A 20,933-nucleotide genomic window follows, 5' to 3' on the forward strand; every position below is an offset into this window, starting at 1 on the left:
AGAGGAGAGGAGAGGAGAGGAGAGGAGAGGAGAGGAGGAGGTTGTTCTGTCTGATCAGAACAAAGTAATTGCCATGCCTGTCTGTACAAGACTTTCTATCTCGACACTTATCAGTGGAGTTCTTCAGCTGCAGCCTCTAAGTATTCTATCTGCAGACACAGATAAGGTTTGCCTTCTTCCTTTCTCACTTAAAGGTCAAGAATAGAATCACTACAGTGTTTGACTCTGGCTCTTTGTCCTACTTGCTTATAAATCACTGAATGAGAGCTAGCACTGGGATTCAGAGCGCTCTGCTTGTCACTTCAACTGTACGATTTGCAGAACGCCACCTGAAGCTGATCACATCACACCTTTGTCCCTTTCTGAGGTCACTCAGATTTCCATCATCATATCTGAGATGTTGCAGTCATCTCCTACCTCCACTCAAACAGGAGTCTCCAAAGCCCAACACCTGCCATCACCCCACCATCCCCCTGACAGCCCTCTGACATCCTCCACCCACCAAAACACACGACTACAGGACCAGAGCAGTTTATCTCACACTGTATCAGCCTTACGTCCTCGTGTTCAGAGGTAAGTCAGCGGTGCATGTAAAGCCTGAAATGCTATCTGCTGAGAACTACTACGTATGTTCAAGTAATACAGCCGCTCCTTCGTGACAGCACTGCCCCTAATGTGCAGCTATTTTAGCCAACACATGATCAATCCACAAAATTTATGGTTGTGAAAAACTCACTTGGCAATGCCTCCATTTAAACTCATTAACTCCACTGTTGCCAGATGATGAACATGGGATAGGTCACCTGTCTCACTTAGTAGAAAAATATGTGCTTTTTATCATGATCAAACAGCCCTCAGTTGGCTATGTTAAACTATCTGTGCATTCACCACACAAACTGGTCCAGATGTGACTCATGGTGGAGCTGAAAGAGAGAACATAAAACATCCTCACTTCCTGCGACTCCTCAGACCAGGAGCAGGAGCATTGTTGGAGTAAATGTCTGGAAGAAGCACCGTGACCTTATCAGCACCACTTCAGAAGCTCCTATCTGGCCCACATTCCTCAGAGTGTAGAAACAGAGAGGGCTCTGGCATCACATGGATCTACTCCTGCCCCCCTTCTAGCTGCATGTCTAACATGTACAGAACCTCTCCTGATGTCTCATCTCTCCTCCTACTACTTCCTCAACAATCAAGCCAGTTGCAGATATACCGTTTAACCACATATATGTTCTCCTTTTAGAAACCACCATACGTTAACCTTCAATTAGTCACTGGAGCTTTCACGTAACCTCTGGCGCTGCCCTGCTTTATGCTGTATTTACAAAACACCCACACACGAGCACTACAAGCTCCTCTATTGTGCTGCTCCCCTGAACCGAGCTGACCCGACTCGACACCGGTTCAATTCTACAAAACTTTACAGTAAATTGTATTATGCGGCGTATCCATGCGAGGTGTACATCTACACAACATGCATTAAGACTGCAATGTGATTACATCTGTCTGGTGTCAGCCAGAAATCTGAACAGAGTGCATTACTGAGAACGTATCCGCCCACCAACAGACATCAGCATCCTCTAATATTACTAGACGCAGAACCTTTCCACGATGAAGGAAGAGCAAACAGCACATTAGCGCCACATCTGCCAACCCTGCACCTGCCGTGTTTGTTTTTCTTGTCACCTCACCAGCTTCTCGCAGGTTTAGCAAAGAAAACTAGGTCAATACGATGCTGTAAATCCACGCACAATACCAGACTGCCGAGCCAACATGCACACCGGCTTTACCTGGATCACACTGCAACGTCAGATGTAAATGAGATCTTGATTTCCTTTTTTTACCCCCCCAATCTCATCTGTCAAAAATTAACCCGAGAAGCATGCAGGTGATCAGGAGTGGCACCGGTCCACGTGGGCTGGTTGTTAAGCACGGCACGAGAACTACCAGACTCTCTGCAGACACCATGTATATTATTTACACTTTGCAATTAACGGGAAACAAAAAGAGAGACTGAAAGGAGAGAAAGAGTCCATTGCATTGAATATCTGAGAAGGGAAGGTCATAAAATCTTCAAAGAGCAGCCGAGTTATCTCTCCTTTGTGCCGATCCTCAATGGATTGATTGACGTTAATCACATGCTGCTCGAAGGCCTCCTCTGACTTTGCCACTTTGTCGAGATAATGTTTCACCTGATCTGGTGACTTGACTTGTGCACCTAATCATGCGACACATGGGACCGCGCTGCAGCTACACCCAGACACATGACAGCCACTGTTTGGACTGAGTGTGTACAGTACAGGCAGGTTTCAGAAAGTCTGCAGTTCGTTTGTGAAATGACACGTCCTGTTCAGTGATATATTCTTCATGCATCGCACTGTGCTCACGCTGATTAATGCTTGGGTTCGTTATTTCATCCACTGCTTTGTCTCGGGTCTCCGGCTTCCATGTTTTGTTTTTGTTTGTAGCAGTGCACAACCTCTTCATCATTTATAAAACAGTTTCTGTGATGAAGTGGGAAGGTGTGTGCGCCCAAGTCCAGGACCAACAGAACGCCACGTTTCTGGCACTAATTCCTTTTGTCGTTTTCCACACAAAGAAGTAGGTGTTTCTTATACTGAAGAACATTTAAAACTACTGTGTGAAAACCAACCTAATGTGGAGAAGAGCCCGCACGATGCAGATTAAACTATTTGAATAAAAAACAGAGTTTGCGGCACACTCTGAAGTCATTTAATTTATTGTAATTAAAGCCTTTATACGGGCGGGAATAAAGCTCGATTAAACATGAATGGGACACGGCGTAGTGATTCATGACTGCACAGGTGCCACAGACCGCAAACCATCAACTCTGCACACAGTGTGAACGCACGGTCGAGCTTTCTGCACATAGTTCAATGAATACGAGTTTAGTCGGACATCTGTTTCCTTCAATCGGGTTTCACTTCTGCTGCCCCGCTAACCAAAAAACAACGGGGAAGTGGACCCGCCGTTGCACAACGCAGGCTTTTCTTTCGGCAAGCATGTGGGGGCTCATCACCTTTTTTTTTTTCTCACTTTCATGTGCTGATACACCTCCAAGTGCTCGTATGATTAGTGGTATTGTGGCGTACCAGCGCAGGCCGAGTGTGGACGTTCCTTTTCTTTTTATGTAGAAGTGTGTCGGTGCTAAAACAATCAACTACTTGCTGACTTTTGATAGTTTATTATCATCCATCAAACAGCAACGTGGCAAATTTGCTATTCTAGACTCTCAAGTTTAACACATTTGGTTGTCTTACTTGATAAACCTGCTGTTTGTGTGAGTATACACGTGTGTTTATGTGCGTGTGCTACATCCAGAAACATGTGTGAGTTTGACCCTAATATACTGACGCAGCTGCTGAGGAAGTTGTGCGTTCATGTACAATAGGGGGAGATATAAACAAAACATAGGAAGGCAGCATCTGTCCTCGTCTCACCTCGGTATGGTGACACACTTTGTGTTGCTGTTCTGCGTGCTGATGGCCTTCTCCAGCTCATCCAGCTGCCCCGTCTTCTTCAGCTTCTTCACCAGGCTTTTCACAGCTTTTTCGCACCACTTCTCCTCCTGGCCTCCTCCGTTCTGCTCCCCGACTCCTCCGATCCCTCCCCCTGCTCCTCCGCTCCCTGCCGGAGTCTTCTTCCATCCCAGGAGGCGTTTCACGACAGGGGGAGTGAAGGGAAGGATGGAGGACATGGTGGCTCGTTTGTGTGGACTTCTGATGCCCCCCTCTGAACCCGACTTAAACAGGGGAAGACGATACGGGGTCTGGATTCCTGCTGGAAACACCCTATGTTATAAACACAATCTATGTAGGTGGCGTTTAATCAGAACTAAGGCATTGGTCTTAACGAGCCCTGAGGAGTATCAGAAGCACACGGAGGGAGCAGAGAGCAGCAAATCCAAAGACACCTGAAAAACAAGGGAGAGAAAGCACACGTCAACACTTGAACATAAAAAGTCAGACAGTTAGGAAGACACGAAACGTGACCAACAATCCAGCACACAGCATTTTGCTCTGAAACGATGACTTCAATTAGGCCCACACATGTAGGACGTTTGCCAAGAGCCATGACTATCATTTCTATCATAGCCTGTTAACTCTCCCACTACATACGGCGCCTTATGGACCAACCCGACTGGCAGTGAAAGCACCACACACACCGTCTACCCAGTGATTTGGTTTAAGATCCAGTACCCGTCCTCCAAACCTGCCTTCTGCTTTTGGATCACAATAACAATAATGAGCTCGTGTACCTTGCAGAACCACTCCGACTAGTTTGGTTCCTATAAACAGAGACTTTGTTTTCCGGTAGCAACACTTTTGGGGTTCAAGATTTATCCTGACGGTGACTCTCTCAATATTTTGGTGTAATCTGAATAAATATCACATTTTAAGTTAATCAGTCGTCTAAATTTCTGAAGACTTCAGCAAAGGTTAAATCGCAAATATTTATCTTTTACTTGTTTTTATTTAGGGCACACATCATGTAAGCATTATGTGAACGTTTCCCATTTACGCCACATTGTTTGGTCACAGATCTGGTTTCTTTTCAAACTTCTACTACTTCAGAGTTTAGAGGCTGGTCCAAGCTGTGTTTTTGCTAATAATGAGAGGAACTCATGTTTGAGGTGGTAAATCCTCATCAATATCTGTGCTAATCCTACCACTGAAACCAGTGTTCACCCTTTCATAGGAAAACTGGGCGATGCTAAACCCCATTCAGCGGGGTCTTAAGACCTCGTAGGTGAAACCCGCTGACCCGTTCAAACCAGCTGCTAAGCTCTGAGGCTTCACAGACACTTCTGATCTTCAGCCTGGACGTCCATCGATGGCCAGCACACTTCTGAGCTCTTTAAAAATCATTTTAACACACAGATCTATTTCCAGTCCACTGATGGAGGCACACATTCACTAAATTACTAAACGCAATTTAAAAAAGCATTTATTTATTCTCTCTCTCTGCCTAAAACATTTACTCGTTTGCTTTCAGATTAACGCAGCAGTGCCACTACTCAATGGGACTTAAATAAAAACACAGATGAACCCACTCTGTGATGCAGATTTCTGCGCACAGAGGAAGGGATAACCGTCCTCCCTGTGCTACTCTGAAAGTCCAAGCTCCTTCTAAGAATTAATTTCACTGGCTTAACCTGTGAACTGCTTACTAACAGTACAGTATGAACAGCTTCCAGACCCCTCCTGAAAATAATGAGCTGTGCTGTTTGTTGTGGTTATTGTGTGTCTGAGCAGAATGGGTACAGAGAGCCTGATATTACTGGAGGGGGTCATGAAGAAGCTGCTGTTTTTTAGAAATGATCCCACTGCTGGATGCACAAAGGAAGGTCCTGAAACAACAACCGAGCCTCGCTGCTGGGAACAAAAAGCCTTCAAAGTGAACACAAAGTCTCGATGCAAGTTAACCAACCAGGAGCACAAAATGTGACCACAAAGCAAATGCTGCCCCAGCTCCCGGGGTGGAAACGAGCAGCGCTGTTGGGTGTTTTTGTGAGTGTTTGGGGGGACTTGTTCCTCCGACACCAGACCTCCACACTGGGAGAAGGAGCTAAACGCTACCGAGCAGCCAGCGGATGCCAGCACACTTTGACAAGCCGCACAACAACAAAAAGAAGCAGCGAGTTGCTTTCATCGCTGGGTGTCATTTGCCGAGACGCAGTGAAAATATTCAGCTTTCTTTTGTCTCCAAATGACTGATAGAGACCCTTCTCCTCCTCCTCCTCCTCCTCCTCCTGGTCGCCTCCAAAAAAAAAAAAAGGAAAAAGAGTCTGAAAAAATCCGCTAGCAAGCTCTGCTACTTTGTGCCACAGACAAATAAACAGGTCTGCTGTGTGTTCTGTCGCTTCCCAAATCACTTCCCTCCCGCCGCCTAAACGCACACTTACCCGCCGGGGAGGTGAAGCGGCGCCGAACCGGTCGCTCAGGTGCCCGTCCGAACCGCCTGCTCGCTCATTTTAAACGCATCCACACAGACTTTAAACTGTATTTTCCACCTCCGAGCCGCCGGGATGATGGCCCCTCATTCAAAGCTCAACCAAACATGTATCGCCCTCGCGCAAAACATAAACGTAGACGACTTCGCGACGCCCCGCCCCCTCCCGCTTCCCATTGGTCGGCTCCGGGGATTCAGCCGATAACCTGTTGCCAGACGCGCGTCCTATTGGCTGGAGGTCACGTCCGTCAAACGCTGGTGCATACGAAGGTATGTCGGCGATGTTTATCAGTGGGTACCTTGATTGTCCTTTCAGAATTGCATAATAGCGAAGCGCTGCCTTTCTCTCTGTCCGACTGAGATCGATTTTATTTTAGTTTGATTTCAGTCGGCTTGATTGGCAGTAATGAACAGCGCAAAGGCACAAGAAAGGAGATGAGAAACTGAAAAGACTGATATATATATAATTAAATTTGGGGTCTTTTCAGTCCAGCATGCCTTACTGCTATGAGGTTAGCAACGTTTGAATATACATACATACACTTACATATATATATACACCACTGAATTAATATGTATCGTTATTTATCATCTAATAATATAATAGAAATGAAAATATTATTAATATATGCATATATAATACATATTAAGAGTTTATATGCAAAAACAGAGAACTCCATTTTTGTAGATTTTCAGAAAACTTCTGTTTTTGTTGTTTGCTTGAGATGATATCACTCAAACAGAAGCTGAGTGGATCTGATTCAGTAGAAATGACAACAACAGAGATAACTGAACTTTGACTGATATGGTCTTGATGGAAAAGTGGGTTTCTGAAGGTTTGTGAAGGTGGAGGTGTCTGTTTTTGCTATAGATGAACTAGAACTAGATAGATGATAGATAGCACAGTTGCCTTTTGTCTATATTTAAAGATGTATATTTTTTTTGTTCTTGTGCAGTATTTGTTGTGTTTACTGAAATGATTTCGATATATAATTGTGAACAAAGACCCTTGTATAGACCATGTTTTCAGTTTTTAATGACTCCTATAACTCTTATTTTGTCTCTGATGGAATCACTGAAACATATTGTATTATACTTTGGGTTTTTTATTATAGATGTTTTGGAAACGTGACAGACAGACAGATAGATAGATAGATAGATAGACAGACGGACAGATAGATATGTTGTTTAGGTTACAAAAGGTCACCAACTCAACGTGTGTGTTTGTGTGCATGTGCGTAAATCCCATAAACTTGCAGTTGGCTGACTTTTTAACCGGTCATTTGGCTACATCATGCAAATATGCACCTGCAGCACATGCATGCAAATAAAAACCTGCGTCTGAGAAATTAATTCTTGGATATCGATCATGTGTCAACAGACGGTAGTCGTAGGCTCGGCCAATCCCGTCAAAGCGGTTTTCCTTATCTTGCACTGTGGAGTCACGAAGCCAGAGAGGCGCATGCTCGGTGCACGCAGGGTTACCTCACCTGGGACTCGTTACTCAGCTGCACTTGTATGCGCTGTGTGAGAACTCCTGGCAGAGTCTTCTAGGATGCACCGCGATGGACAGAGGCTGAATGATGCACTACAGACCTGCTCCAGTACAACCAGCTGACAACCAGGCCGGATGAAAACACTAAAACAAGAAGTGGACACCTCGAGTCACTGGGTCGTTTATGTCAGTCGGCTTATTCAACCAAAGTTCACTCACTTGTAAGTAATTTTACGCTCCGTCTTCCATCCATTGCCTAAGCTACTTGTGTGTTAACCTACTGTAGGCTGCCAGGCAGGGTTTTCCATGTAGCTATTGAACGAAAGAAAGAAAGCAAGTGAAAAACAGATAGACGCCTGAAGTCAATTCAATGCTCTGCTGAAGCCAAAAGCAAAGAAACATGTAAGGGTTTGTTCCATCTAAACAAAGAGGGACTTATTGCACAGTACATGTTCCACAGTGTGTCTACAGGGGCTGTGAGCCTCCTGACAGGTAGCTACAGGATGATGCTCAGAGTGTGTAGACAAGAAGAGATAATAACCCTCACTGGACCATCACCAAGGAGACGCAAACCCCAGAGGGTTGACTGCACTGTTTGCCATAAAATCTCAAAGGTAGACTGATGCCACTGCAGTGATCTGTGCTCTGTGACAGGAAGAGTGGTTTAAAATGTCCCTCTGCTGCTGTTGTTGTTATAGGAAAATATGCTCTTATGAACTATTTTGTGTCTAATTTGTGCACCGCAGGCGATGGGAAAATGCTGCAAATGCAACGGGAGACTGCTTTGCATGTGCCTGCTTCCATGTATGATGACCGGCCACCTTCTGATCTACATCATGGTGTCCATATTCATCACCATCTCCTACACGCCTCCAAAAATAAACGTCCACTATGTTGCCCCGGGGGTTTCTGCTAATTCTTCAGCGCTGGCCTCTCACCCACTTGGCCCTTTCTGGAACCTTCGGTTGGAGGACAGCGCGCTGTGGAACCGGTTGCAGCACGCTTGGGACCGTCAGCACAATCCAATACTGAGAGGAAACACAACTGGTATAATGAGGAAGCCTAAAGCTGAGTTTTTATCAGAAGTTGAGGATGAATGCCTTTCCGACTGCATGTCACACAAGTGTTCGGTCCCTCGTGTGAATGATCTGAACAGCTTTCCAGACCAAATGAAGGCTTTTATCAGGTCGATGCACTGCAGGGAGTACCCCCTCCTCATCAACCAGCCGGGGATATGCAGGAGGAGCAACAGTAGCTTTGGTGTGGACTCTCCCATGCTCCTCATGGCCATCAAATCTCAAGTGGGGAACTTTGAAAACAGGCAGGCCATCCGTGAGACGTGGGGCCGCAGCGGTCTGGTGAGAGGAGGCTCAAATAAGAAATTCAGACTAGTGCGCACTGTGTTTCTGCTCGGAAGGCAGGATTCAAGCACAGGTCCTCACCCAGACCTCAAAAACCTCCTGGAGCTCGAGAACCAGAAGTACGGGGACATCCTGCAGTGGGACTTCAGAGACACGTTCTTCAATCTGACCCTAAAGGACTTGCTGTTCTGGCACTGGTTCCAGCAATACTGCCCCACTGCCGCCTTTGTCTTCAAAGGGGATGATGATGTGTTTGTCCGAACGGACGCCCTTCTGGATTACCTGCAGAAACAGTGGGAGGAGCACAACCTGTGGAAACCGTATACCAATGAGACCAACATCGATCTGTTTGTTGGGGATGTGATTAATAACGCACAGCCAAACCGGGAGCCGTCCACCAAATACTACATACCAGAGAGTTTCTACAAAGGCGCCTATCCGCCCTACGCCGGTGGAGGAGGGGTGGTGTATTCGGGCTCGCTGGCGTTGCGTTTAAAAGAGGTGTCTGAGAGGGTTCGCCTGTTCCCCATTGATGATGTGTATCTGGGCATGTGCATGCACAGACTGGGGCTCTCTCCGAGGCACCACCCGGGCTTCCTCACGTTTGATCTCCCCCATTCAGACAGGTCCAATTACTGCGCTTACAAATCTGTTCTGCTTGTTCATCGACGGAGTCCCAAGCAGATGCTGACACTGTGGACTCAGCTCCAGGGTCGACATGCTCCATGCTGACGCTCATTTGCCAACCAAATAGGAGTCACTGAGTGCCGGCTGAACGCTGCCACCACAATCGTTTTTTAAAAAACTACACACTGCGACTGAATCTTCAAGCCGAGCAGGCGGTACCCTGTTAAGGTCACATGTAACGAACCTTTCCTCTGATGTGTGACATAACTCAGAGGAGGAGACTGATCTACCTCGAAGGGTACTTTTATTTTGATAGCATTACAAAATACTTGGTACTCTCTTCATTAATACAGGTATGTATTTGCACCAAGTTCATGTAAAAGTTTTATTTTACTACCCAAAGGATATACGGTAGCATACACGTATGTGAATAGAACTATTTAGATGTATTTGTGTCTTCATCGAACATTTAAACCCCAAATGGACCTAATCATGGAACAGATTTATTTCATGTGCAAATCTCATTAACGATCTTCAGCCGTTATTGACTACGTTGGTGATTTTAATTTAACCAGAGACGATATAATGGTGATTATGTTTTTGGATTTTGGAATTTTCTTCTGCTGACAATAAAACATACATTAAAACAGGGCTCTGAATTTTATTTTTTATTCCAAACCTATTTTTGCAGTCGTTAAAGATGCAAACTGTTGATGTTGTTTTTGAATTGGTTGTGATCATTTTGTTTATCGGCTTCTGTTTCAGTTAAATTAAGACAATAATGAGACAGTTTTTTTTAGCCATAACGTCTCTAATGTCTATGGAGTCAAAATAAAAGCCGGATGCAGCTCACAAAGCAGAAATATCACATTTCAGTGAATATTTACAGTCTGAAATATTATTGCATCGTTCTACAATGAAAAAGTGAAATCAGAGTGTAATGTGTGTGATATGGAACGGCATGTTTGGAGCTACGCTGACGTCTCAGGTACAGAGGAAGTGCAGCGGTTCTTCTCTTGATTGTATTATAGTCCAGTCTTGTCTGTGCTCAGTTATTGATCCCGGTACTAATGGGCAGACAGCGGTTTGGGAGTGATGCGGTTGCAGGAGATTCGTCTATGAAGAGTGTAACAGGAAGATTACTGAGCTGATGAACGCTAACGAGAACAGAAACATATGTGTGACTGCTCAACACTGTTCCTACTGCTGCTACTATAGTTTTATTTATTTAGTCTGTTTTTGCTGCATTTTGTCTAAACAAAGAAAACCAGGATTACTTTCTCAGAGGTGGGACTTTATTGTTCTTTGGTTTAACTGACAATTTATTCTAGTGATGCTTTTCACTGACATCTAGTGGTGGAGTCTTGCAAATACAGGAGAGATCATGAAAGTGCAGGAACGATCCAGTGACATCATCATTTCTGAGTAACAGCTCCACCCAGTGGAGATCTGTGGCAATGACCAGAAGCTTCCTGAACTCTCTGGACTGCCTCCAGTTGGGATATAAAAGCTGGGACCGTCCCACTGCTGAGACACGAAGCAGCACAGACGAGAACACACACCTGAGCAGAGCTTCATCTCCCATCCAGAGGACTCCACAGTGGACTCAGTGAAGATGCTGTGCTCTCATGGATTCCAGTCTGCCCTCACTCCATCCATGGACTTCTACTGGCCTGTACTCAGTCTGTGGCCGGAGGTCAACCCTCTGGTCTACCAGCAGCATCTCCTGCACACAAACCTCCAGGAGCTGAGCAGCAGTCTGGAGCTGATGGACCAACTTCAACACAACGTCCTGGAGGAGACGGAGCCTTTCCAAAGCATCGTGGCCGTGCAGCCGGCGTCCCGCCAGCTGGACACAGAGGGAGGAGAGCGCTTTGCTGTGACCCTGGACACTCAAGGCTTCTCCCCAGAGGAGCTGTCTGTCAGGCAGGTGGGCAGGAAGCTGAGGGTCAGCGGGAAGACGGAGAAGAAGCAGGAGGACGGGGACGGGTCCTGCTCTTACAGACTCCAGGAGTTCAGACAGGAGGTGGATGTTCCTGAAGGGCTGGACCCTGAAGCCGTCAGCTGCTGCCTGTCTCCAGACGGGAAGCTCCACATCCAGGCAGCCAGAGCTCCATGTGCAGAGGAGGCTGAGAGGGAGCTGGCTGTCAGGAGGAGCTGGGAGGAGAAAACACAGCAGAGTGGGTGTTCACAGGCACAAGACAGCAGCTCACAGGACACACCTGGAGACATGGACTGGTCCAGACTGGATGCTGTGGTGCCACTGAGACGTGTTTCATGATAACGAATGATGATCATGTGTGCTTTAGTGTGTTTGTATGTAAACCTGGACATGATTAATAAATGCATCAGTTTCTAATTATTTGTTTCTATGATGTTTTTGTCACATATTTAATTTCCTCTTTGTTTTCTTTCTGCTTCTTTTTCTTTATTCCTGAGTTTACCAGTTTCTCCTGCATGTGCCGCACTTGAACACTAAATGTCAGTCCAACACTTTCTAGTCGTTATCACAGGCATCCAGCAGGTGGAGCTGTTTCACAGAAGTCCTGATGTCTTTCCTGTTCGGGATTGTGATTCTGTCTTTTCCCTCACTGTAAAATTCAGAACCTAAGAAAATGTAAACAGCTTTTAATTTCAGATTTTAGATTAATACTTTATAATTTCAGAAGGTTAACTTTCAATCAGTTTTCCAAATAAAAGTTTATCAGCTCTTTTAAAATTTCTAATATGATCTATTTCTTCATCACAGATCAATCCAGAAACTAAATATATAATATATTTGTTAATTTAAAATAAAAACTAATGTCTCCTACATCACTGAAAGCTAGCTCTCAACATCTGTCCAGTGTAGTTTCCACGTCACCATTAAATAAGTTATCTGCTGGACCAAGACCTGTTTCAACACGTTTTTTTGGGACATCACCAGATCTGTTCACAACTTAACATCATGTGAGGTGAACACTTCGCTGTGTCAGATTCTTACATTACTATTACACTATTCTTTACAGGGACGAACATCAAAGATGAATAATAATTTTGAATGAAGGGGTGCTCCAGGTTCTCTCCGGGTTCTCCGGCTTCCTCCCACAGTCCAGAAACATGCTGAGGTTAATTGGTGATTGTAAATTGTCCGTAGGTGTGAATGTGAGTGTGCTTGGTTGTCTGTCTCTAAGTGTAGCCCTGTGATAGACTGGTTACCTGTCCAGGTGAACCTGCCTTCACCCTGAGTCAGCTGGGATAGACTCCGCCCCCCATGACCCCAGTGCAGATGATCTAGTGCTACTTTGATTAGTGCTACTCAAAGCGCTTTCTAGTGTTTTCTCATTCGTGCAAGGAGCTGCCTGCCATCAGGAGCAACTTTGGGTTCTTGCCAAAGGACGCTTGGACTGTGGAGGGGATCGATTAGATCTACCTCCTGAGCCACAGCCACCCTATAAGGATGCAGCAATGCTAATGTGCTGTTGGTAGGTGCTGATGAACCCCTGACCTTCTGACCTGTAGGCCAAAGCCTGGACCGCTGAGCCACTGCTGACAGTATGGACACATGAAGCTTTGATTTGATTAAAGTTTTTTTCCTTCACATCTCTGCACGACACTCGTCTGTTCTGATAAGATTCTGCTCTTTGCTGTGTTCATCCTCCTGCTGTAATTAGCAGATTTGTCCACTAGATGGCAGCATGAGCTTTACCAGCAGCACGAGCTTCCAAATCTCTCAGACGTTAACAGCATTTTAACGCTTTGCCGCTAGTTGTCATCGCAGTTTAAGAAAAAGCAATAATCTCACGCACACGTAAAATAAAAGCCTTACTTTCATTGTTTAACCTTTAATTTATTATTATATTTTATATTACACTACTCGTTACATTTTGATGCAAATAAGTTTCCTATGTTTAGAAAACACCATCCAAAGACAGGCATCTGATGCAATGATGCACAAAGTGATCACAGCCCAGTAGAGCTGCAGGATACTGACCAAACCCACTGAAAAGATCATTAAAATTAAAAATAACACCTGCATTCATACACAGAAAACTACGCAAGACTAACGTACCTGTTTACCTGTCAGTACGGCGTCAAAGGTAAGAGTTCTTCTCAATGAATTCTAGCATCTGGTAGTAATAATGAAGTACAGTCATGAATATTGTTCCGTCAACTCGTTTAAACATCTCATCTGCCCGTATTTTATTTATTCATCCAGACAGTATACAACAAAGCCTGATATGGAGGACTGTGCAGCAGAGAAGTAGGGCAACATCAGCAAGGAGCCAAGTTTGAAACCCGCAGCCTTCTTTACAACATATTCCATCTCTCAAGAAAACAAGGACGGATGATGAAACCTGGACTGGCAAACACAGCGCTTTGCTGCTCGGGGATCTGGTGTCAAGGCTGGTGTCAATATTTTTGACACATAAAGAGAATATATGAGTTTTTTTGAGGGAGGAAAGATACTTTTTTTTTTTTTTTTTTGTCAGGCGTTCACCTTTGGATGAACCCCCCAAAGTGGAGGCAGGATAGAAGTGAGGAGGAGGAGGAGAGGGAGAGGAACGAAAGGTAACAAAAATAGAGGAAGGATGAGGAGGAGGAGGAGGAGGAGGATAAGGAGGAGAAAGCACGGCTCAGCTCCAAGTAAATCATCTGCATTGTTCTCGTAACACACACACACACACACACATCCTGAAAGTGCATCAAACACACACACACACAGAAAGAGAATCTCGGGCACAAATTCACACTTCCTTGTTCCTGTCTTAGTTTGTCCCTCACGGAGATGGTTTTTAATGCGCCATAATCCCCCCTCTTTCCCTTGAACACATAAAAGAGATATCCTTCTATCTGTGTAAGTGGTTCTGACGGCCACCAGCTCATCGCAAACACACACACACACACACACACACACGCAGCTCATCAACATGCAGTTATTCCTTTGGCGCTGGATCGCAGGTTGTTAATTGGCTGCCGAGCAGAGTGTGTGTGTGAGTGTGTGTGTGTGTGTTTGCGTCTGTACTGCAGAGCCGGGCTCGCTTAGAAATTCCCGTCACGTCCCACAGCCTCGATTAAGACGTTGCTCCAGTTTCGAACAGACAGACATGTGGGGAGGAGGGGAAGAGAGGGAGAGATGGGGGAGAGGATGCAGCAGGGGGGAGAGAAGGATGAGAGAACACCAGAGGAGTGGGAAGAGAGGAGGAGAGGTTATGAGGCGGGACTCGGCAAAGGACACAAAAAAAAACGAAACAGGGGGGAAGTGCAAGCGAGAGGGAAGTGGTGAAATGCTGCAGTGGTCCTGCGTGTAGAACCTGATAACGTATCCTTCACCGCTTCCCTTATCGCTGTTATAGAGTTGCAAAGTGGGAGGAGGTATTTCAGGCTCCTACTGTAGAGTTCGGGCGGTGAAAGTCCTGTTCATTTTCTGCAGAGACAATGTTAGATAACTGGTGCTGCACTCAGATAGGAGCGACACTCTGCCGGCTGAAAGGAGAAAATACCTGCTTCTGCTGTGATTAGAAAGTCAAAGTGACAAACGCGAGAACAAAACACGCGTCAACACGACTTCAGATGGAATCCTGCTCTCATCCAGCGGACGCTAAAGACACCTGATAAAACATTCATCAGTTTAAATTAGTCTCCTCTCGGAGTGGATAATGATGATGGCTCCATTACAAGATGAAGCTGGTGGGATTCTGACCTCTTGAACTCTTTCTCCTCTCTCCACCTACCTTTGGAGAAACCCCCCGCTGTGCTTCAGTAAGTTCAGCAACTCTGGTGCAATATTTTGTTTTAGTTGCAACACAGAAGCTCTGAATTTCACCACGAACTGACCTCGGGTCAGCTCACACTGGCAGCACACGGTGGCTTTTTCTGAACATCAGCAGACTTTGTCTTGTGTAACTCTGAAGGTTAGGATTAGGAGACGTCTTCATACACGTCAGCTCTGGTCAGAATAAGCTCAGTCGCCTCAAACTGATGTGTGTCAACTAGAAAAACAGCAACACTTTTATTTTGTCCTCTAATGAGCACAATATGGCCGCTGAACACTTAAAGACCCCCCCTGTGGTAAAGTCAAGGTTTTAGAGCTTATTAACGCGTCCATGTCGTGCCTTTTACTTGCTGAAAGACACATTGTGAGAGAAATAATCAGTCGGTGCCACGGCTGAGCTTTTTTACCTTGAAACTGCAGTGAATTGATGAAAAAAAAAAGATTAATAAACTTGCAGGCTTTCTGTGTCAGGATTCGGCATCAGTTAAAACTTGTGTGCTTGTGTTGCATAAAGTCCTTTTACAGAGCTGCAGGTGAGCTGGTGTGCTTGAGCTGCTGTGAGTTTGGACTTAACAGAGGATTGTTTTCTTGCAGGTACAGCCAGAATGTGCAACAGGTGTTAAATGATAGCATTCAACACTGGTACGTTTCAGGTATTTACAGCAATCTGCAAACAGGAAATGATGTAAATGGTTAAAACAACTATATCTAGCGGCACATGTGTCTATAATAACCCACAAGACCCACGTGTTTCTGGATTAAAGAACTCAGAATTTTAAAAGAAATCTGGAGAAAACAACCAACTCTATAAACAAGACAGACGGAGAGCGAGGGGAGGAATGTAGATGTGACAGAAAAAATAAAACTTTGTGCGACAATATGTAAAAAAAAAAAAGAAAAAGAAAAACACACAAACCGACAGAGGAGAGGGAGCAGGGTGATAATATGAAGGTTATGGATTCTGAACTTGTGGTTATGCCCTAATGAAGCCTTGAGAGACTGCCGGACGTTTCTAGGTCACGCTGAGCCAGACGATGCACGAACCCCTGCTCACATACTGTACACACACACACAACACACACACACACACACACAACACACACACACACACACACACACACACACACACACACACACACACACACACACATCTTTTTATTTTTTCCTGCACATCCTCCTGTTATGTAATCATACAGAGAGGAGGGACAGGAGGCACTAATCAGACAGCAGCAGGCTCACACTCGCTCCTCATCGGTGTCTGTCAGACGCTGACGGCGGCCATGACGCTCCCTCCAAGCCTTGTGTTGGTGTTGACAAATCACCATTTCAGATATTTCAGCCACAAAGGCTTTATTATTTATGCGCAGTCAGAATGTGGCGGCAGACAACAGGAAACAAGCAGCAGCCTGAGGACGCCTCGTGGCGCCCGAGTGCACGAGGTCAACGGCAGCTCGCGGTTCTCCAACCAAAGACATGAAAAGTGGCCATTTAGCTGAGAGAAATCAAATAATTCCTTCTGTGCTAATTGGCCTCATTTGTCACCTCTTTTCCCCTCTCTCTCCACTTAAAGGTCGGAGAACAAGGTTAATTAAAGAACCTGCTTTCTTTGCTCTTTCGTGAATGCATTTGTGCTTCTCCTCGGCTCTGGTGACCTTCTCCTTCTTCATGTTAGAAGTAAAAGTGACCCGTGAACTGTGTCCTCGCCGCCCCCGCCGCCCTCCTCCGTCTGTGTGTGAAGACGGCGCTCTAAGTGATCTCAAGGTGCTATCATGTTTGTTTGATGGAGGATAATTAAATAGGCAATAGGAACCAGCCTGCTCTCATCACTATCGATTCACTCAGACGCACACACACATGCACGAGGCCGATAGCCGAAAGCCCCAGGTCTCTAAGAGGAGACGTCCGATACTCCCACATCAGCTATCAACAACCTTTCATGTTTAAATGGGCTTATTTAACCTAATCCATATCAGCCCCATCCTTCAGCTCCAGCAGCAGCATCAATCCATACACAGTCCTTCACTGAAAAGTGCTTTTTCTGATGAGAATCAAACAAATAATCCTGCAGAAAACCTCCATCATGAGCATTCTTCAACCTCAGAATCCATAAATGTCAAACTAGGGCGAACCACAAAGAGGTGATGAAGGCAGAAAGAGAGAGAATAACATGAACACAAAGTACATCCCATAATGAAATAAACCATGACTCTGTTAATAGGAAGTAAAATCCATGGCTGGTGGTTATATTCAGTTAGTTTGAGTTCATCTTTAAACACAAAGATCAGAGACGAGATGACGAGCGGCGGCGTTAACGTGAAGGAGGATCACACATCAGGAAACTTCAGAGACATGTTTTATGAATTAATCAAATAATCACTCATGCATATTACAGTAGGAGAGATGATAACTTACCAGAGTCACCTGTGCTGGTACGTCTGTGCTCATCTGTGCAGGTGGAGAGCTGCACAACAGGAACGCACTCATTTCTAAAACACACTGTTTTATATCAGGAGACTGAGCAGAAAGTCATCAGCAGAGCTTCTTTTGGTCACGACTGTTTATAGTGAATACATTCAGGATGTAGACACGTGGATACAACAGTTAACTATATACTAAGTCAGTCCTTCCAGGTGATGGTTTGAGATATTTGCTTGTTTTTAATTCTCTTAATGAAATGTTTTAAATAGGAAATGACGTTCTCTCCCGCCGTGTTTCAGTAACAACGATAGCTTCTTTCCTAAATATCTAAACACTGTAAACCCAAAGAGTTTCTTTATTAGCTCCTGACAGTTTTACTTATTGTGGGCTCATTGTTCTCTGCAGTACAAAGTGCTGCTACTCCATGGAAACAACAGTAGAAGTCTGTCTGTGCAGGAGAGTTAATTAATAATGTCATACAGTCTGAAGAAGGAAAAACATGATTTATTCTACAAAAGAAAAAAATATAAAAACCTTGAATAAATATCTAGCTACTGAACGAGCTGGTGACTCTACGCGGTTTGGTTATTTTACTGCTTACATTTCTTATTTGTTTCCGTCCTTAACTCTGACCTGCTCGGTGTGAACACGTCCTGCAGTTCAGCCCAGATCACATAAAACGTCCATTTTCTGTCACGTCACTGCTGGTTGCAGCTCCGTCACCAGTGCAGCGGTGTCAGACTCATTTTAGCTCGAGGGCCACATACAGCCTGATTTGATCTCAAGTGGGCCGGACCAGTACCAGCACAGCACCTATAAGTAACTCCAAATGCTTCCCTTTGTTTCAGTGCAAAAAGAGTGCATTCTGAAATGAACTATTATTATTTCACAAAACATCACGAACAACCGGAAAGTTCTAAAGAAAAATAAGTTTTAACAACATCACGCCTCAGTTTATCATTTACATACATGCATCATAGCATCCAGACCACAGTGTACCGCAACGGCACAGAACATTCAGACACAGACGCATCTGGAACCGAACCAGGTTTTATTTTATGACCAAAACAAGCATCTAGAAATTATTGTCCTGACCACCTGAACCGACAAACCACACCGTACAAACTACAGTGGGAACTATTAGGGAACAGGCCGGAGTGGACCCTGTAGTGGGCCGGTTCTGGCCCACGGGCCGTATGTTTGACACCCCTGCACCAGTGACTTCCTGGCTGTGGCTGGGAGCGTATATTTGGTCGCCTGTCTTGGACGGAACCAAGTGTCATAAAGGATTTCTTCACAGTTAAAATCAGATGTTTTTTCTTGTTTTTTATTTTTATTTCTTAAACATTTTTTTGTTCTGATAAATAGCATCATTTTGGCATTTTTTAAAGCTGGCATGCCTTTCAAACCTGCCTGTGTGTTTCGGGGTTCAGGGAGTCAAAACCTTTGCACGCAGCTCGACACCGTACCGGCACAGAAGTGAAAGTACGCTTTAGAACAGAACTCTGAGTTTCCCTTTCCTCCCGACTCACTGCTGATGTTTTGGTTTTCTAACTAACTGCTCTGACTTTTATAGGACGCCAATGACTGCGGGTGAAATTTAGGGATTTGGAAAAATCAAGTAATCAAAGTGTATTTTAAAGCTCAAAATGTTTCCCACAGTTCAGCCAACGAGGATCTTAGAACAGACACACAAACATATTTTCATTTTCCATCGACACGTTTTGCATGTGGCATCTGTTTGAGGAGCAGAATGAAGCTCCTGTTGTGTTTGCCTTTTCAAAGTGCATCATTTAATTTAACACGAGCGTCACTAACCACAACACGGCTCTCTGCTCCATGTGCGCCTTTGTTCTCTACACGCGTGTGCCTTTGTTCTCCGTAATGTGTTTTGTTTGTCCGTATCTGTATGACAATGATTAGCTCTGATGGATGATAGTGACCCAATAATTGTGACAAGGACACAACATTAACATTGAAGCGGGGACAATGGCGGTGCAGCTGCACGGCCACTGCATTATTCAGACAGGATGGATGACAAGAGCAGCGACGGGAAGGGGAGAAAACGGGGAGTGGGAACGAGAGGGGACAGGAAGGAAGGATGAGAGGAGGAAGGGAAAGAGGGGATGGTCGCGGGGCTACGTATGGAGCAATTTATGGATGGAAATGGGGCGGTGGAGGAGAACGGCGCAGCCAGATGCATGGTGCAGAGGGAGGCCTGTGATGGGGGATAATAGACAGATAGGACAGAATGAACGGTGATGCTAACGTGTCTGCAGAGATCGGCTGCTATTGGATTTCTATCAGGCTGATTTTGGAGCTTCACCCTGAGCGTTAAACACATGTAGAAGAGGTGTCATATGTTTTAAGGGCTTTAAACTGAAATACCTGCATCCTGAAGGAGAACTCATAACAGGAAGCTGATTGTTTAACATACAACACAATGAGAAGGGATTCAGACCTTTTACTTTATGTTGCAGCTTTCTGCTAATGTTCGCCTCATCAGTCTACACTTCTAATGACACAAGTCAAAACAGGATCGTACACATTTCTGCACATTTATTAAGCTGCACATGGCCATCAGCACTCAGACTCTGGACTCACTACACACCAGGCTGAAGCTCCTTTAGCAGGCTTCCTTGGGCATGACGCGACAGGCTTTGCACACCTGGATTTGGGGATTTTCTACCTTTCTTCTCTGCAGATCCTCTCAAGCTCTGTCAGCTTGGACAGGATGGACGGCCATTTTTAGGTCTCTGATGATCGATGGGGTTCAAGTCGGGGCTCTGGCTGGGCCGCTTGAGGACACTGAGTTATCCCTAAGTCACCTGAGCGCTGTGTTGGCTGTGTTCTTAGTGTCGCTGTCCTCTTGGAAGATGAACCTTCAACCCAGACCGATGTCCTGAGCACAACAGAGCAGGTTTTCACTGAGGATACAAAATGTTTGTCAGTTTGAAGACCAAACCTTTGGGATATAAGGATATTTGCACATAAAACAAGCAGAGGTGGGTGTCAGGTTTACCTGATAAGACGTCTTCTAACAACTCAGGCTTCCTGATCTGTCAACATGACATACATCTTGAAAAAGGTTTAAAAACAGTAACTGTACACGATGTAGTTAAGCCTCATTATTACAAACACACCTGCTGATGGACACAAATCATTTGCATGAAACAAAAATAAAGACAAATTAGATTTTCAAAGCAAGAAAAGTGACATTTACTTGAATTATGTAGCAGGATCTTCCTTAAAAGGAACGACTTCATTCATTTAAGTCATAAAACAAAACCAACTTGGATCATGA

General features: G+C 44.9%; 3 protein-coding genes across 5 annotated transcripts in view; 2 read left to right on the plus strand and 1 right to left on the minus strand.

Annotated features, from left to right (window-relative positions):
• The window catches only part of smad2 (SMAD family member 2), a 17,842-nt gene extending 11,775 nt beyond the window's left edge, over nucleotides 1-6,067 (minus strand). For all 3 annotated transcript variants that reach the window (XR_520051.1, XR_520050.1, XM_008278053.1), the window contains exons 1-2: nucleotides 5,927-6,067; nucleotides 3,462-3,934 (exon numbers count right to left, since the gene is read on the minus strand). Coding sequence is in view for 1 of the 3 variants with exons in the window: in XM_008278053.1 (XP_008276275.1) it covers nucleotides 3,462-3,718 (257 nt within the window). In the remaining 2 variants the exon portion in view is untranslated. The remainder of the gene's footprint in view (nucleotides 1-3,461; nucleotides 3,935-5,926) is intronic.
• A 2,150-nt stretch (nucleotides 6,068-8,217) lies between these two features.
• Nucleotides 8,218-9,561, plus strand: LOC103354628 (UDP-GlcNAc:betaGal beta-1,3-N-acetylglucosaminyltransferase 2). Its single transcript, XM_008278069.1, has 2 exons — nucleotides 8,218-8,515; nucleotides 8,552-9,561. The coding sequence occupies exons 1-2, from the start codon at nucleotides 8,218-8,220 to the stop codon at nucleotides 9,559-9,561; spliced, it is 1,308 nt and encodes a 435-aa protein (XP_008276291.1).
• A 1,499-nt stretch (nucleotides 9,562-11,060) lies between these two features.
• On the plus strand, nucleotides 11,061-11,815 carry LOC103354616 (heat shock protein 30-like). Its single transcript, XM_008278054.1, has one exon. It carries the CDS (start codon nucleotides 11,072-11,074, stop codon nucleotides 11,735-11,737), a length of 666 nt encoding a protein of 221 aa, XP_008276276.1. The 5' UTR covers nucleotides 11,061-11,071; the 3' UTR covers nucleotides 11,738-11,815.
• Nucleotides 11,816-20,933: the final 9,118 nt, after the last annotated feature.

This window comes from Stegastes partitus, unplaced genomic scaffold (assembly GCF_000690725.1).
Source record: "Stegastes partitus isolate 25-593 unplaced genomic scaffold, Stegastes_partitus-1.0.2 Scaffold114, whole genome shotgun sequence".
Classification (NCBI taxonomy): domain Eukaryota; kingdom Metazoa; phylum Chordata; class Actinopteri; family Pomacentridae; genus Stegastes; species Stegastes partitus.

Bases quoted from the DNA above. Each gene is read 5' to 3' on its own strand.
- LOC103354628 (XM_008278069.1), top strand. From the start codon at position 8,218: ATGGGAAAATGCTGCAAATGCAACGGGAGACTGCTTTGCATGTGCCTG. The intron at 8,516-8,551 runs GTATAATGAGGA...AGTTTTTATCAG, and splicing joins ACTGAGAGGAAACACAACTG to AAGTTGAGGATGAATGCCTT.
- LOC103354616 (XM_008278054.1), top strand. From the start codon at position 11,072: ATGCTGTGCTCTCATGGATTCCAGTCTGCCCTCACTCCATCCATGGAC.